Source organism: Poecilia reticulata, linkage group LG3 (genome assembly GCF_000633615.1).
Source record: "Poecilia reticulata strain Guanapo linkage group LG3, Guppy_female_1.0+MT, whole genome shotgun sequence".
In the NCBI taxonomy this organism is placed as follows: Eukaryota; Metazoa; Chordata; class Actinopteri; order Cyprinodontiformes; family Poeciliidae; genus Poecilia; species Poecilia reticulata.
The window spans coordinates 14,770,483-14,786,203 of NC_024333.1; the positions used below are offsets into that span (position 1 = coordinate 14,770,483).

The following is a 15,721-nucleotide window of genomic DNA, read 5'->3' on the forward strand; positions in this document are numbered from 1 at the left end:
CGTTATGTGCGCGAGGTGAAGGAGCGTAAGGCGCGCTGAAGTGTCCGGGAAAACATAATCGATGCGCCGATTCAAAACATCTACAATAATGATAGTAACATTAATAATAAAATAATTGTCAGTGCAAAGTAGCCTACAAATTATTTGGTGGGGAGCGGTGAGGGACCTGGATTAGGGCTAGGGGGGCGCTGGCCCGAAAAAGGTTGAGAAACACTGAACTAGATCATATTGATCAGCCCCAGGGGGTCAGAGATGGAGCTCTCTAAATAAGCTTAGAAAGTTTAGAAAGCTTACTTAGAAGCTGTTCTGAGAGGGCAGGGATTAGATTTTGTCTAACTATGACAACATAGGATAGTCAGGCATCCAACCAGGATCCCTCGTGCCAAGTTTGGAGCCAATCGACCTTTTTATGTGAAAGTTATAGTATTTTGTTTGCTTTGGCGAGTATGCCAAGTTCGCCGCTTTGCCAATAATAGTTTAATAGTGCTATCAAACCAATGCCCAGGACGTCATTATCAACACACTACATTTATGTCTGAAATTAGCTTTGCTGTCATTTTAGCATTATTCGGAATGTACTGCTTTGCTGTGTCCCTAGTTTCTATAGCGAGAAGAAACTGACGTCTCAATCAGACGTCTTTCGGTAAATCCCTCTTGAACCTGGTGGAGGTTCATAACTTTCGAAAAAGGGATTTTCTCACTGATGTGGGTACATTCCCGAGAAAAATAACATTTAACCAGACACTTCGAAGAGGTGGGGGTGATGTAAGGAATCCTGTGTGTTAACTATAACATTTTGACTTGTTTACTTGCAACTTTGGCATAAACTTACTTGGACTACAAAAATTGCTGCGAGGAGGGAAAAATGCAGATTCACAAAACTGATTAGCCGGTGAATGACTGAATATAGTGTGAATCTCTGGAGTCCTCTGGACTTTATAAACCAAAGTACAAAGAATTTTAGAATAATTTGTAACAAGGAAAAATTTTAAATGATATTGTACAATGTAAATTAACTTGTTTTTTAGCTTTAAGGAGTGAGGTAAAATTCAGATTAAGTAGAACTGTAATCATATATTTTTAATTCGTAAGCAAAAACAGTGACAGGCAAACATAGTCAGTGTTCTTATCCATTGCATTAAACCAAGCCATCCAACATCCTGCAAAGCTGTTTGTAATGTACTGTGTCATTAATTAGATTCTTAATTTTTTTTCATTTGTTTCCCTAGGATAAAGAAGAGGTAATCTACATGGAGATAAGAAAAGAACTGCCCGAAGATCAAAAAGAAATATGAGAAAACAAGAGGAGTGGGAGAAGACATGGAGCTAAATAAATGGTAAAGTTAAAGGAAGGTTAAGGAGGTTTGTTCATTGAAGGAGGATTTGACGTCCAATGGAACTAAAAACAGAAAGTAGTAAAAGAAAGAAACAAAGACCCAAAGAACAGAAGAACTACATATGAAAGCAGCTTAAAAGCTGAGAAGAAAAAGGTGGCTTATTAGCTGAAGGACAGGAGAGACATCTGGATGAGCTCTCTGGGTGCAGGCAGCAGGTTCTCTGCCCTACAAAGATGGCCACTAACTTCAGTGACATCGTCAAGCAGGGCTATGTACGAATGCGGAGTCGGAAGCTTGGGGTTAGTGTGTTTCATCTACATTAATGGAATGCTACTTAGAGTCTTGCTATTACACTGCCTGGCCTAAAAATTTCCTTTGATTTAACCAAACAAATTATTTAACCAAGCAAATTGCCACCCCTGCGTCCACAAGCAGGAGTGGAAATTAGCMCCTGCCACTGGCCAAATGCAGGTAAAAGTATGAAGTGGCATGTAAATTGGAGCAACGCACCCGCCACTGTGACGGGTTGACAATTTGAACAGAAAAAAAAAGCTGCATTCAGTTTAAACTTCTGTCCAGGGGACGACTGACAATCTGGACTACAGACTGATGCACTTACTGTCCATATCTGGCAGCCCTACGCTGTCATAATTTAACAAAAAATGTACATTAAATATAATTTTTATCGACCGCGACAGCCCATTGGTTGATTTTATTGACAGGCTTATCCAATGAAAGAGTAGCTTCTTATTTCTTAAACAACCATTTTAAACAAACACATCCAGCGCCCCCCTAGCTTTTATCCAGGTCCCTCACTGCCCCCCACCAAAGAATTTGCAGGCTACTTTACACTGACTGTTATTTTATCATTAATATTACTATCACTATTGTAGATGTTTTGATTTTTATGCTTGTTTCTGTATTTATCATCAAAAATAATTTCCCAGAGAACAWAAAAGYCATGGGAATAGAAATTATTTTCACAGGCGTCTACGAAAAATGAAATGAACATTCAAGTTAAAATTGGTAGATCTAACAGCAGCCAGAGTGGAAAAAATATTCTTATTTTGTGCCATTTTCTAGTTGTTAAATGTTACACAAAATGACCAGATAATGTACAACATGCCAGTTTAAACTTTGAACTATTTGCAAACGACTGAGCTCTGCAACCTTAAAACATGGATAGAACTGTAACTACATTAATCATAACTCTTCTTCTCTTCAGTGTTTCTGTCAGTTTCTGGTGGTGCAGCTCTGTGCTGCCTTCAGGAGAATGGGACATCAGAGTATCATCCATAAAACGTCACCCACATGGCATTTATTGTGCAAACCAGAGCTTTCAGTGGAAAAGCAAAAGTTCCAGATCCTTTTAATGCCATACAAATATGAGACAGAAACATGGWTTATRTCTTTATATAGMCCTGTCTATTGATTTATAGATTAATAGTTTTAATGGACAGAAATTACAAAGGTCAAATCTGGTTCTTAATTGTTACGGCATCAGTGGGCCCTGCCCTCTTTTTCCTTGCAGGGTTCTGCAGTCAGGCCCTGCAGGTGTTGGGTGTTCCCCTGATTGGCGTCCTGCAGCTTTAAAGCTGCTAGGCATACAGCAGAGAGGGGGCTTTTCCCTTCCCTCTCCTCAGATCCCCACTTGGTTTGGTTTGTATCTTTTGGTTGAGTTTTGTTAGGTTTTGCATTTGCTCATTTCTGGTTATTTATAGGTTTTGCTTTAATCCATTTTGGTTTCTTATTTCAGGCATTTCTTTTTTTCAGGGTTATTTCTTTCATATAACTTAATAAATTCTACTTTCATTTACACATTAAATCCTTGTGTGGTCTCCATTAATGTTGTCCCATCAAATGAGCCTGGTGGACGTAACATTAATCAAATCCTAATGAGTCAAATTGAAAGTGTCATGGAGTCATCAGCCTCATGACATTAACACTGATATAAAAAATAATATTGAAGAAATAAATATATCAAATCTAATTAAAAGCATAAATAAGTGATCAGTTCTTTAAGATATATTTATTCTCAGTATTAGATATGGTCTCAACAAACCCATGACATTTCAACAATATTATTTTACCTTTTATCTGGAAATAGTGTCTGTTTATTCTTGCCATACAGTCTCTGTATTAAGTATTGATCGAAAGGTCTTGCCATACCAGTTTATTCCTCTGTATTTACTTTAGTTTCTTAGTTTATTCTCGCATTTTGTTCTTAATTCATTTCCATTTAATTTCTTTTGATTAGTATTATCCTCTCTTGGTTTATTGCTATGTCCACTTTAGTTTCTTTTCTGTTGCTAGATTTATTTGATCATTTATTGACGCTCACCATCAGTAATTTTTACTCATTACCTGCTGCGCCGCCTAATCATCATATGTTTCACATCATGTGTTGATTTTTCACTGTTCAGCGTCGGATTCTCTGTTTTTATGCCATAATTCACATCTAGTTCGTCACTCAGTTTTATGTCCCGCTTCTCCTGTTTCAAAGTTTTGCGCAATGTGCGCGTCTTTTTTTTTTTTTTTAACCTCTAAGGTGCAGGGCGGTCAGGAAGCGTATCGATGGGGAAAAGGCAAACTGACATAAACCTTTTTAAACAACAGAAACAATTTCTGCATTCTGATTATTGAAATTTAAAAGTGCTGTGTTGATCTATCACCCCCGTTTCGTACCGGACCTCTTACAGCACCGGTGCTAACGCTATAAAATGAACGCTCTCTATCGTATCACTCATGGAGGGATTTCTTTATTTCTTTATTTAAATTGGTTCATTTTTCAGAGGTATACACAGTGAGGGTGTCGTGGCAGGAGCAGGAGAACGGAGCTGCGCCAAGAAGCTAACAGAAGCTAACAAACACTGAATAGAAGAAGAGCTGCCATCGATACAGTTGTAGCCAAGCATGATTTAATGTTACACAATACAGTTTTACCAAGTTGCTCAAAGTCTAAACTGGCATTGTTGTGCATTCTAAGGTGTAAAGTTTACCTTCGACCAAACGCCCCCCCAAAGGAGTCCCAGCGCCCCCCTTTTGTAAAAATGTCCGCCAGCGGCCCCTGCCGTCCTCTGAACGCCCCCTGGGGGGCGGTACCGCCCACGTTGAGAACCGCTAATCTAGAGTTTAAGAAAAGTAAAGTCTTTCAGATACATCAAGCAGAGAAAACTTTTAAAGCAGCAGTCTCAAACTCTAGTCCTCAAGAGGTGTGTTGAAGAAGCTCTTAAGGACTTGGGCACTTAACTAAGGAGATGGTAGAAACTACTGAAATTGGGTTAAAATTGGGACTTGAACTTGGGTAGGATTCATGGATTCAAGCGACCAAAATGACCTTCCTTCGTAAAACAGGTGGATTCTGCCCAAGAGATGGGGAATGGAGCTTGTTAGGTATTAAAAGGAGTCTGCTGTGGTGGCGCAGGGGTTAAGCACAACCCACGTATGGAGGCTTCGGTCCTTGACGCGGAAGTCCCAGGCTCGATTCCCGGCCTGGTGACCTTTGACGCATGTCTTTCCCTTCTCTCATTACCCACTTTCCTGTCACCTAATTATCAAATAAAGGCCACTAGAGCCAATTAAATCTGTTTTTTGTTTTTTTTAAAGGAATCTGCTGAAGTGGCTTGGGCATCCAAGGAAAATGTTTTCAGATGCCCAGACCTCAGATATCCAAGGTTTTCTGGGCGCATCCCTGTGAGGATTTGGTTTTCTGTATGTTAATTTAGTTCCTGTGTTGTCTCGTCTGCCCTTGCCCTTGATTGTTCCCAGCTCTGTCTCGTGTTCCCTCATTACCCCTTGTGTATTTAATTCCACTTGTGTTCCCTGCTCCTTTTCGGATCAGTGTCGTGTCTATTCTGTCTTAGCTGTCTTCTGTTGTGTTGCTGACTACCAGTTGCTACCAGAGTTAATCCTGTTGCTCACCTTGTTAATTGTTTCCTTCATTAAAAACCATTATTCTCACTACAACCTGGGTGTACCGCCGTCTAACCTCACTTACAACTCCACTACTCATGACAGAAGGATCCGACCAAGACTACGATGAGGTTCATGGAAAAGAGAAGAAGCAACTTCACATGTACCCAGAAGGAATAGAAAGCTTACAACAAGTCGTAAGAGAATTTATAAACACTGGCGAAAACAAGCTCCATCCCCAGAACTGTTTTGGCTCTTCAATATTGGTCTCCCCGTCTCCCATTCATGAACTTGACAGAGTTGTTGGAAGAGGCAGAGTGGTAGCGCCAGGCAACTTTAGCTGTCATGGCCGGCAAACCACTGCTACCAAAGCCAGACATTCCCATCTTTCACTCTTCGTCCATTTCCACAGCTCCAGTCCCCTCATTTTGCAGCACCATCCCCAGCCATAGTACCCCTGGTCTTGGGGTTTCAAGCAGCTCGACTGTCAGCTGGTCGACAGGTAGCATGGCTGATGGCGTGGCCGGTTTCCAGACTGAGATGGCTCCCCAGCCATCTCCAGAGCCTTCCGCTGTTCCCTGGTCCTCTGAACTCCTCACTGGCCTTCGCTCACCTGAGCTTCGTCTTGGTCTCCAGTCGCCAGACCAAGAGTGCTCTCTTCCTGCTGCCGCAGTCTGCTCTCTTCCTGCCGTCATAGTCTGCTCACCTCCGGCAACAGTAAACAGGCCAGTAAATCTCTCAGCGCTTCCTCCGAGAGTCCCTGTGCTCCAACCGAGACCCGCAGTGAATGTCCCTGAGCCGCCAGAGCCAAGCCTCCTGGAACCCAAGCACATACCTGTTCCATTGCTTCCCCATGGCTCCTGCTGGCCCCAGGGCCAACTGCCTCCACCTCTACGTGGGTCCAGCCAGCCTCAGGGCTCACTGCCTTCGCCTCTTTGTGGAACCAGCTGTCCTCAGGGCAGACTGCCTCCGCCTCTATGTGGGTCCATGCAGTGTCCAGGTCATCCACTTCCTCATGGGATTTACTTCTTGCACCATTGCCGCCCACCGGACCCGCCACCATGGGTCCACCTAATACGTCGCCATTGTCAACCGGTCAGTTCTCGGCCATATTTGGTTTTGGACTGAGTTTATTTTGTTTTGTTTGTGGTTTTTCTTGGACTCTGGTCCAGCGCCCCTCCGCCCACCTTAGCTGGGTTGTTTTTGGACTTTTTAGGTATCTAGTAGCCACCCTTGAGGAACCAAATACTGTGAGGATTTGGTTTTCTGTATGTCAATTTAGTTCCTGGTTGTCTCGTCTGTGCTTGATTGCTCCCAGCTGTGTCTTGTGTTCCCTGATTACCCCTTATGTATTTAATCCCACCTGTGTTCCATGCTCCTTGTCGGATCCTTTTTGTGTCTAGTTGTCTTCCGTTGTGTTGCTGACTACCAGTTGCTACCAGAGTTAGAGCTAATGTCGTTGTTCACCTGCGCTGCCTGGATTCTGTTGTTTCCTTCATTAAAACCCATTATTTTCACTACTACCTGGTTCTACTGCCGTCTAACGTCACCTACATAACTCATGACAATCCCACTGCAGAAGACCCATGACTTGCGAGAAGGATTGTGATTCCTCGGTCTGTCATAACCTTTTTGAACATTGTGCAGGCATCAAAATTCAAATGAGTGAATATTTGCCCCCAAAAAACCCCAATATATAATAATTGGTAAATAATTGCAACCAAATAAAATGTTTTAACACTGCTCCAAAGATAAAGGGTGCTAAATAAGTCTTTTAACCCCCATCACCTAGATTTATGGTTTCTATAAATCCTGAACTATTTTTCAAATTGCTATGTCAATAAACATACATTTAATGGATAACATATCCATTTGAACATTAAATATCTTGTAGTGAATTCAATTAAATATGGGGTGAGAAGGATTTGCAAGATATTCTGTTTATACTTATGCTTCACATGACGTCCCAACTTAATTGTAATTGTAATTGGGGTTGTAATTTAATATTGCAACCCACATTTATTGAGCAATGTAACCATCCATAAACAAAACAGGAGTCAATTAAAAAAGTTTTAAACTATTGTTAGTGTATTGCTGGCTTGTTGGGTTGTGAGTTATTCTCAGACAGTCTATTCTATCTGAGACCAGCCCACACCTCACAAACCAACACTTATTCTTTGGTATTTTTACCTTTTTATTATTAAATAATTTGGATAAAACATGTCTCCATAAGGTAAGAAACCAGCTGTGGGACTCGCAGAAACCAACTTCTTAACTTTTTTTGTATACACCTGCACATTTTTTATAGTCACTGGTGGACTAAATAAAAGGTTCTGAGGGTGTGATTCCTTTTTTTGCATTTGTGACTGTGTGGGTGTCCCTGCGCATTTCAGATCTATCGGCGCTGCTGGCTTGTGCTTAAGAAGTCATCGAGCAAAGGACCTTGTCGTCTTGAGAAATACCCTGATGAGAAGGCTTCATACACCAGAGCTTGTCCCAAAGTAAGTTTGTGTTTTTGTAATGAACAGCAGTGTGATGATCTGTGTTTTCAGTGCATTTATTTTTGAGGTTTTCTGTGTTTAGTCCTGTTCCTGTCCTGTCTTCCCTGTAGATAAGTTCCCAACTGTGTCTCGTTTCTGTGATTACCCTCCCTATGTATTTAGTTCCACCTGTTGTCTTTGTCTCTTGTCGGGCCCTCGTAGTACTTCACTGTTTCGTCGACTGTCAGTTCCTGGAGTTCCTGTGTTTTCTGTCATTAAATCTACTTTAACAATGACAACCTGGGCTTCCCGGCATCTTCTTCATCTCCACTATCCACACATCATGTCAGAAGGACCCGGCCACAACAAAGGTCAGGAACGCAAAAGGAAAGCCCCAAGGTTGAGATCTGATATGAGGTTATTGCCCTCATGAGAGCCTAACCCGGCGGACCGAAGGGTCGGCTCGTAGAGACTGGGATTTTCTGTGGGGATCGAGGCGGGTGATCCCACCTCCCGGAACCGGACCTCGCCTGCAGCTGCCGCCGGTTCCCGCGCCAAGGCAGAGTCCGTCCCTGCTGCCGCAGGTCCTAGTGCCCGCTGCTGTGGAGCAGCTCCCAGAGTCTGCTGCTGTTCTGACCCCCTGTGCTCCGTCCGAGACTCCAGCTGGCCCTCCAGAGGCTCCAGCTGGCCCCCTTGAGCCTTCAGCTGTCTTCTTGAGGCTGCGGAGCCTCCAGCTGGGGCCTCTTCATCGGCGCCGCCCACCAGTCCCAACTCCACGGCTCCACTTCCTGCGCTGGCGTCGCCCGCCTGACCTCCTTGTAGGGATCTGCCTCCTGTGTCTCCGCCCACTCTGTTGGGTTGACCTATTGTCCTCCTTCCATTGACCCTCCTCCTGCTCGGGATATGTTTTTTTTTGGACTCTGGCCCCCCCATCCAGCACCCCTCTGCCCACCCCAGTTTGGTTTTTCGTTTGGACATTTTTGGCGTCTGGTAGCCGCCCTTGAGAGGGGGGTACTATGATGATCTGTGTTTTCAGTGCATTTATTTTTAAGGTTTTTTGTGTTTAGTCCTGTTCCTGTCTTATCTTACCTGTTGAGTTCCCAGCTGTGTCTCGTTTCAGTGATTACCCTCCCTGTGTATTTAGTCCTACCTGTTGTCTTTGTCTCTTGTCGGGTCCTTGTCCTACTTCACTGTTTTGTCGACTGTCAGTTCCTGTGTTTTCCGTCATTAAATCTACTTTAACAATGACAAGCTGGGCTTCCCGGCATCTTCCTCACCTCTACTATCCGCACATCATGTCAAGCAGGTATATTTTCTGTAGGGGGAAATAAATAAAGTAATTACTATCATGTGTATGCACACGTCCACACCCACTGAGAAGAACCAGCCTTCACATCAAAGTGGGACTCTTACTTCTACAGATCTCAGCAAGAATCCTTCTTTATAGTTCTTTAAGACACAGGTTGACTGTCATATGATCATCATGTCTCCTTCACCTTACCCTTTCTTACCGCTTCATTTCTAAAGAACCAAAGATGTGTGTATTCTGTGACTTTCCTCAATCAGATATATTAGATGTAATTAATAATCAGCCTTAACAATATAACACCTACCCACTAATACTAATGGTTAATTAGAGAAATAGCCTCTTTGTGACTTCTCTGATTAATTTTTGTCATGGAGCAGATGATGTTTGTTCATAAAACATTTAAAAATTGTTTTTTGCAGGGAAACATTTTGAGACATATTTATTTACTCTGCTCCTCATACTATTTTATTTTAGGAAGATGATTGGCAGTGTTTTTATGGCAACAAAAAACAAGTAAATGTATTAACATGAGTTGTGAAGAGAATACTTTGGAGGTGTATATCAGTAAAATTGCTTCCTTCAAGCCGTCTTGTACGTCTTATCAATAAAACACACTTCTCATACATGTAGGTATGACCAAACATGCAGAGACAACAATGTATTTATGAACATATTAAACTGTCAAGGACACATGGGACCAGTTTCAGAAAGTGAGATTAACAAATTCTGAATAGAATCCAGCTACTGGTGGTATCAACTAAGCAGTTTGTGCTTAATGAGAATAACAAAAAAGGAACTGAATAGCTTTACTCAACACCAGCCGACCATTGAACCCCAGTGTCCCATATGACAGGTGGAGACACTCATTACTCTGCTAACAAAGACCACATTACAATTTTGTGAGGGATTATTTTTATATCCACCTCATGGACACCTCTGCTTTACATAAACAATTTGTATTGCATTACCATTCCCTTTGGCATTCAAACAAATATTTTTTGTTATTTATGTCATACTAGCAATGTGCTGGGTGTAATTTTATTGATATAAACTTTTGACTTTGAGCTAGCTACAGCCCGGAGAGATAAGGTATACGATAAACATTTGACCTGAAAACAAAGTACCTCATCTGCCGAGATAACACTTACAGCACAAGTGCCTCAGATTTAGTGAGCTGATCGAGTCAGCGCCTCAAAACTAGAGATTTTCTTAGTAAGAGCAGGAAGCATAAGGGGAGTCAGGAGGTAGGTGGTTTCTAGCAAAAACTCTTTGAATGTTTGGCTCTCAAGTATTTATAGTCCCATAACAATTAAATTAACTTCTTAAATAATTTTTGTGATCTTCTATCTTCTACCTTCTATTAGGACTGTTTAATAATTGTGAAAGATTTAAACATTCATGCAGACAACCCCCAAGATGGAGGGGCAAAATTTAATTTTAATTTAGTCAACATATGTTCCCTTTTCTTTTTTTATTTAGGTGACAGAAATTAGTAATGTCAAGAACATCACCCGGTTACCTCGAGATACCAAGCGACACGCAGTAGCCATTGTGTTTACAGATGACTCCTCACGCACCTTCACCTGTGAATCAGGTAAACAAACTTACACAATCAAATCAATCATTCACGTACTTCAGCTCAGCTGCCGGACATCGCTGCTGAGATGTTCCAGGAGCAGGCTTGTGTCATAGTAAGACGGAGTAGACCAGATGTGAAATGTGTGCCTTAGAGCTGGAGGCAGAGGACTGGTTCAAGATGCTGTCTATCGAGTGTCTTGGTATTCGACTGAATGACATCAGTATGGGAGAACCTGACCTGCTGGCTGCTGGAGTGCAGTGTGAACACACAGGTACTTTACACACACACGCACACACACACACACATCCCCCCGCACGCGCACACACACACACACACACACACACATATTGTTGAGACATACAACCTTAGAGGGAGGTTTCAGTCCACAGCAGAACTCTTCAATATTCATTTTGATCAAATGTCTTCCCTTAGAAAATATTGTTTCCTTTTATCCTGGCATTTTATGTCTTGTAGAGCGCTTCAATGTGTTCCTCCTTCCCTGTCCAAACCTGGATATCTATGGGGAGGGGATGATGCAGATAACCCATGAGAACATATACCTGTGGGACATCCACAACCCTCGCACCAGGCTGATTACCTGGCCCCTCTGCTCTCTCCGGCGCTACGGACGTGATGCCACTCGCTTCACTTTTGAAGCCGGACGGTGAGACCTGGAAGGGCTGACAGTGGCAAAAAGTAGGCGATATATATATATTATTACTAAACTTATCCATATAATCACAGTTTCCAAACTATATGTTGGAGTAGAGATACTGAAATGATTGTGTAGCCACTGCCCATTATTATAGCACTTTAAATGTGTGTTGTAGTACGTGTGAGATTTCTGCGGTATGCATGCACTACTCACTGATGTGGGCATCCATAAACACAGAATTGTAACTACTTGACTTTTTAAGAAAATGATATTGAACCCTTGAGTGACACTTTATCATGTTTGATTAGCTAATGCAAAAGATCAAAGATTAAAGCCAAGTTTAAAATAAAAGACAAGTGACACTTTTATATATCATTAGATATTTTTGGAACATTTTCAAATTTCAGCAAAGGGAATTTAAATTCTGTTTAATCACCAGAAAATGTGCAAACTATTGTGCAACAATTTGATTTATTTGACTAAAATTTCATTTTTTTTTTTATTATTTTAAAAGGAGATGGAAACACATCTGTCAAATAAGTTCTGATGTCGGGAATTTTTCCATTCACTTGTGGGTCTGTTCACGAAACTGAAAAATTTCAAAGTTCAAACCTCCAGCACAGAGGGCAGGTCCCTCAGCCTGGACAGCCAGCTGGAGGCACTCCAGGCTGGGATGGGAGTGGTAGAGACAGGAGTCTTGTTAGAGGAACATTTTCCATATATTGCTGGGTTTCTTAAATGGTGACGGGAAAATCTGAAGAACATCCGTCATTTTATGGATTAGAATTCACACACCTGCTACTTGTTGCAAACCTGAAGAGATCTTCAACTTTTCGCCCAGGCTTCATTTGTGGAGGTAACTAAATCAGTTAGTAACAATTAAAATAATATTTAAAAAAAATCCTAACTACGTATACTCTCTGACATGAAATCTCAACTGAGTGCATCTCACTATACAGGAGCTGACAGCATGTTGAAGAGCTATTGAGACTTTGGAATGAGTGCATCCTCCTTTGCTGAGAGAATCTTGTCAATTTCTGATAACTTCAATTTGCAGCTTGTAATTCCAGTCTCCAAAATGGTTGCTGAATATAGATTCAGCCTCCAGGTCAATATCAAAACCCTGAAACATTTAATTACACACAACATCCAGGTCTATGTTCATAATTTAATTGACAAGTGTGAGCTACATGCATCCATCTGCCAGATGTGTGATTGCACAATGTGTATTCTCTATCCAGCTTGTTGAATATTAATTAAATCAAATGAAAATTAAATGTATTTGAACATCCATTGCTGGTGCCTATCTCCAGCTAATGTTCCGGGCGAGAGGTGGGGTACACCCTGGAGAGGTCGCTCACATTTAAGTATTGGTCGATCACTAATCTCCCATTCCACCTTTAATTGGAATGGTACAATTAAAGGTGTACCATTCCAAAGTGCGTTAGTTTTATTTTCTAACGCACTTTAAAATCAGCACAGTTGACCAAAGTGCTGTAAAATACTAATACAATAACGGTAATGAGTGCATATTGTTGTGCATCCCACACAACAATATGTAATTTTCAAGAGCTATAAGTAGCAATCATGGATTGTGGATTGTTTCAAATATGTAACTTGCAAAAAAATGTATGAAAAATTTCATATTTTTCACATTATTCCATTTCTGAATTCTAACATTTTTTTCTGAAATGACTGCTAAATTTCCAGTACATTAGCTAGTGCTGTTTTATATCCTGGCTTAATACAGCATTGTCTTTGTGTGAAGGATGTGTGATAGTGGTGAAGGCCTCTACACCTTCCAGACCAAAGAGGGGGAGCAGATTTACCAGAGGGTCCACTCCTCTACACTGGCCATCGCTGAGCAGCACAAAAAGGTTCTGCTGGAGTTAGAGAAAAACAGAAGGGTGAGAACCTGTGTCATGATTTGTGGATAGTGGAGGTGAGGAAGACGCCGGTAGGCCCAGGTTGACATAATAACAGTATTGGTTTAATGAAGATGACTCAGGAACACAAGCAACACAGGAATCTAGCAAACGGCAGAATACACGATGAACAATAGACGAGGAACCGACAAGAGACAAAGACGACAAGTGGGTTTAAATACACAGGGAGGGTAACCAGGGAACTAGACAATCAACAGGAAAGACAGCGACTCACAAGGGAAAACAGATCTAGACACAGAAAAACCTCAAAAATAACTACACAAAACACAGATCACAACAACCTGGCTGACACACACACACACACACACACACACACACACGCATACACACACAGCCCAAGAGGAGATGTGGGTTAGTTTAGAACTTGACACAAAATTTGAGCTCAGTCCAGTCAAAATTATTTGCTTGATGTCTGGGTTGGGCTTGAGTTTCTGTGGTACACTTAATAAGGAGGGCAAGACATCCAGCACAGAGAAACTCAAGCAAGAATGCACAATGTAAAGTTGTGTGTGACATAAATTTTTGTCTCTGTGTTCCACCCAGATTTGTTAAAAAGTTTCAGGAAAAGACCAGAACCCCTCAGTGTAAATTACCTTGAGAAATAATGAGATTTGGTTATATATAACGGGCTTTAATGCTGAAAAATTATCAAATGTGACTGGCGGAGTCATATGTAAAAGGACTGAAACTGATTAGACTACCCTTTAGGGAGGGTACAGACTGCAGAGAAGAATAAAAAGCTAAACTCGTGCTACAGTCTTTGCCTCAATGGTTGCATCCCTAAGATGTGTTGAGTGTGGCCCAGCGCTGGACGGTGAATGTAACTCTGTATCTGTTCCATTTATATGACATGTATGGCTTGTAACATTTGATTATTTTTCGGCATTAAAGCTTGTTATTATATATAACCAAATCTCATTATTTCTCAATGTAATTTACGCTGAGGGGTTCTGGTCTTTTCCTGGCCAGAACCCCTCATACATAAGCATGGTTATGCAAGCTGCAGCGGTGCATGTAAGCAGATAGAAGAGGATAAAAGAGATAGAGGAAAACACAGAATCCATGACATGTGTTGATCTACTTATAATCTTGTATCTTCTACCTGCTTCTTGTCGAACAGATAATTGCATGTCAATTGGGCATGATAATTTGTGTAATTTCTATTCTTTCTTGTTTTTACTTTTTCTCTGTTTGAAATAAATAAATAAATAGAGGAGCCATCAGTTTACCCTGTTGAGGGAGGAAAGAAAGTAAGGGGCAGAAGTTTATTAGACTGTAACAAGCATAACTCACTGCACAATGCAGCAACAACCTGCTCCGCTCCTATCAGTCACATATCCCAGCTGATATGCACTTGACTCATTCTGATGTTACAACAAGCGATAAATGGAACTGGGAGATGTTAAAAACGGAAGAAGTTATACTGCCTATTCAAATGGTTGTCTAAATTTAAAAAAACGCTGCAAAATTTTAATTAAAATAATATGCCCTGTTTAATTTTGGGCTTGGGCCCATGATTAAAGTTAATTAGTCAGTTTGGATTGAACTTGGACACCATGCCCCTGGGCTTGGGCTGGGTTGGATATTTTTGGCCTGATCTAAACTTTAGTGTTCATGTATGGAGAGCCATTTCAGCCAAAATTAAATAAATAAATAAATAAATAAATAAATAAATAAATAAATAAATAAATAAATGGGTGAAATAAATAAAAAATGAGTAAAATAAATTTTAAAAAGGAAGAAAATGAGTGAAATAAATAAAAAATTGTTAAATAAATAATTTAGCTTTTTCATTAACCCAATTTTTCATTTATATATTTTTCATATTATCAATTTCTCAATCACCTTTTTTTCATTCATCTATTTTTCATTTACCCATTTTTCATTAATCTATTTTTCATTTAACCATTTTTTAATTCAGCTTTTTCATTAACCCAATTTTTCATTTATTTATTTTTCATATGATCAATTTCTCTTTTTCATTTATCTATTTTTCATTTATCCCTTTATCCATTTACCCATTTTCATTCATCTATTTTTCATTTAACCACTTTTCAATTTCCCTATTTCATTAACCCAATTCTTTCATTTATTTATTTTTCAGATGATCAATTTCTCAATTTCTCTTTTTCATTTATCTATTTTTCATTTGTCCATTTTTCATTTATCCCTTTATCTATTTACCCATTTTTCATTCATCTATTTTTTAATTTAACAGTTCTTAAATTTCCTTTTTCCATTAACCTGATTTTCTATTTCCCAGTTTCATTAATCAATTTCTCATATATCCCTTTTTATTTACCCATTTTTCTTTTATCTATTTTTCATTTAACATTTGTTTGAAAAAAAATTTAATTTTCCCATTTTCCAATTTCCCTTATTCATTTAGTATTTCCCTATTTTCTTATTTATCACATTCTATTTCCCCACAAAATTTGGAAAAAATAAATGCAAATGAGGAGAGGCACGTCATCAGGCTACAACTTCCCCAATTGGTTGGTTA

General features: G+C 40.3%; 1 protein-coding gene across 7 annotated transcripts in view; it reads left to right on the forward strand.

Annotated features, from left to right (window-relative positions):
• Positions 1-15,721, forward strand: part of dok4 (docking protein 4) — a 48,500-nt gene that overhangs the window by 22,330 nt on the left and 10,449 nt on the right. For 4 of the 7 annotated variants that reach the window (XM_008405019.2, XM_008405018.2, XM_017304133.1 and 1 more), the window contains 7 exons: positions 1,230-1,636; positions 4,944-5,048; positions 7,643-7,750; positions 10,518-10,632; positions 10,769-10,888; positions 11,092-11,281; positions 13,041-13,179. In XM_008405019.2, the coding sequence (XP_008403241.1) occupies positions 1,571-1,636; positions 4,944-5,048; positions 7,643-7,750; positions 10,518-10,632; positions 10,769-10,888; positions 11,092-11,281; positions 13,041-13,179 (843 nt within the window). In that variant the 5' untranslated portion in view covers positions 1,230-1,570. The remainder of the gene's footprint in view (positions 1-1,229; positions 1,637-4,943; positions 5,049-7,642; positions 7,751-10,517; positions 10,633-10,768; positions 10,889-11,091; positions 11,282-13,040; positions 13,180-15,721) is intronic. The other 3 variants (XM_017304135.1, XM_008405021.2, XM_008405023.2) reach the window with 3 other exon arrangements.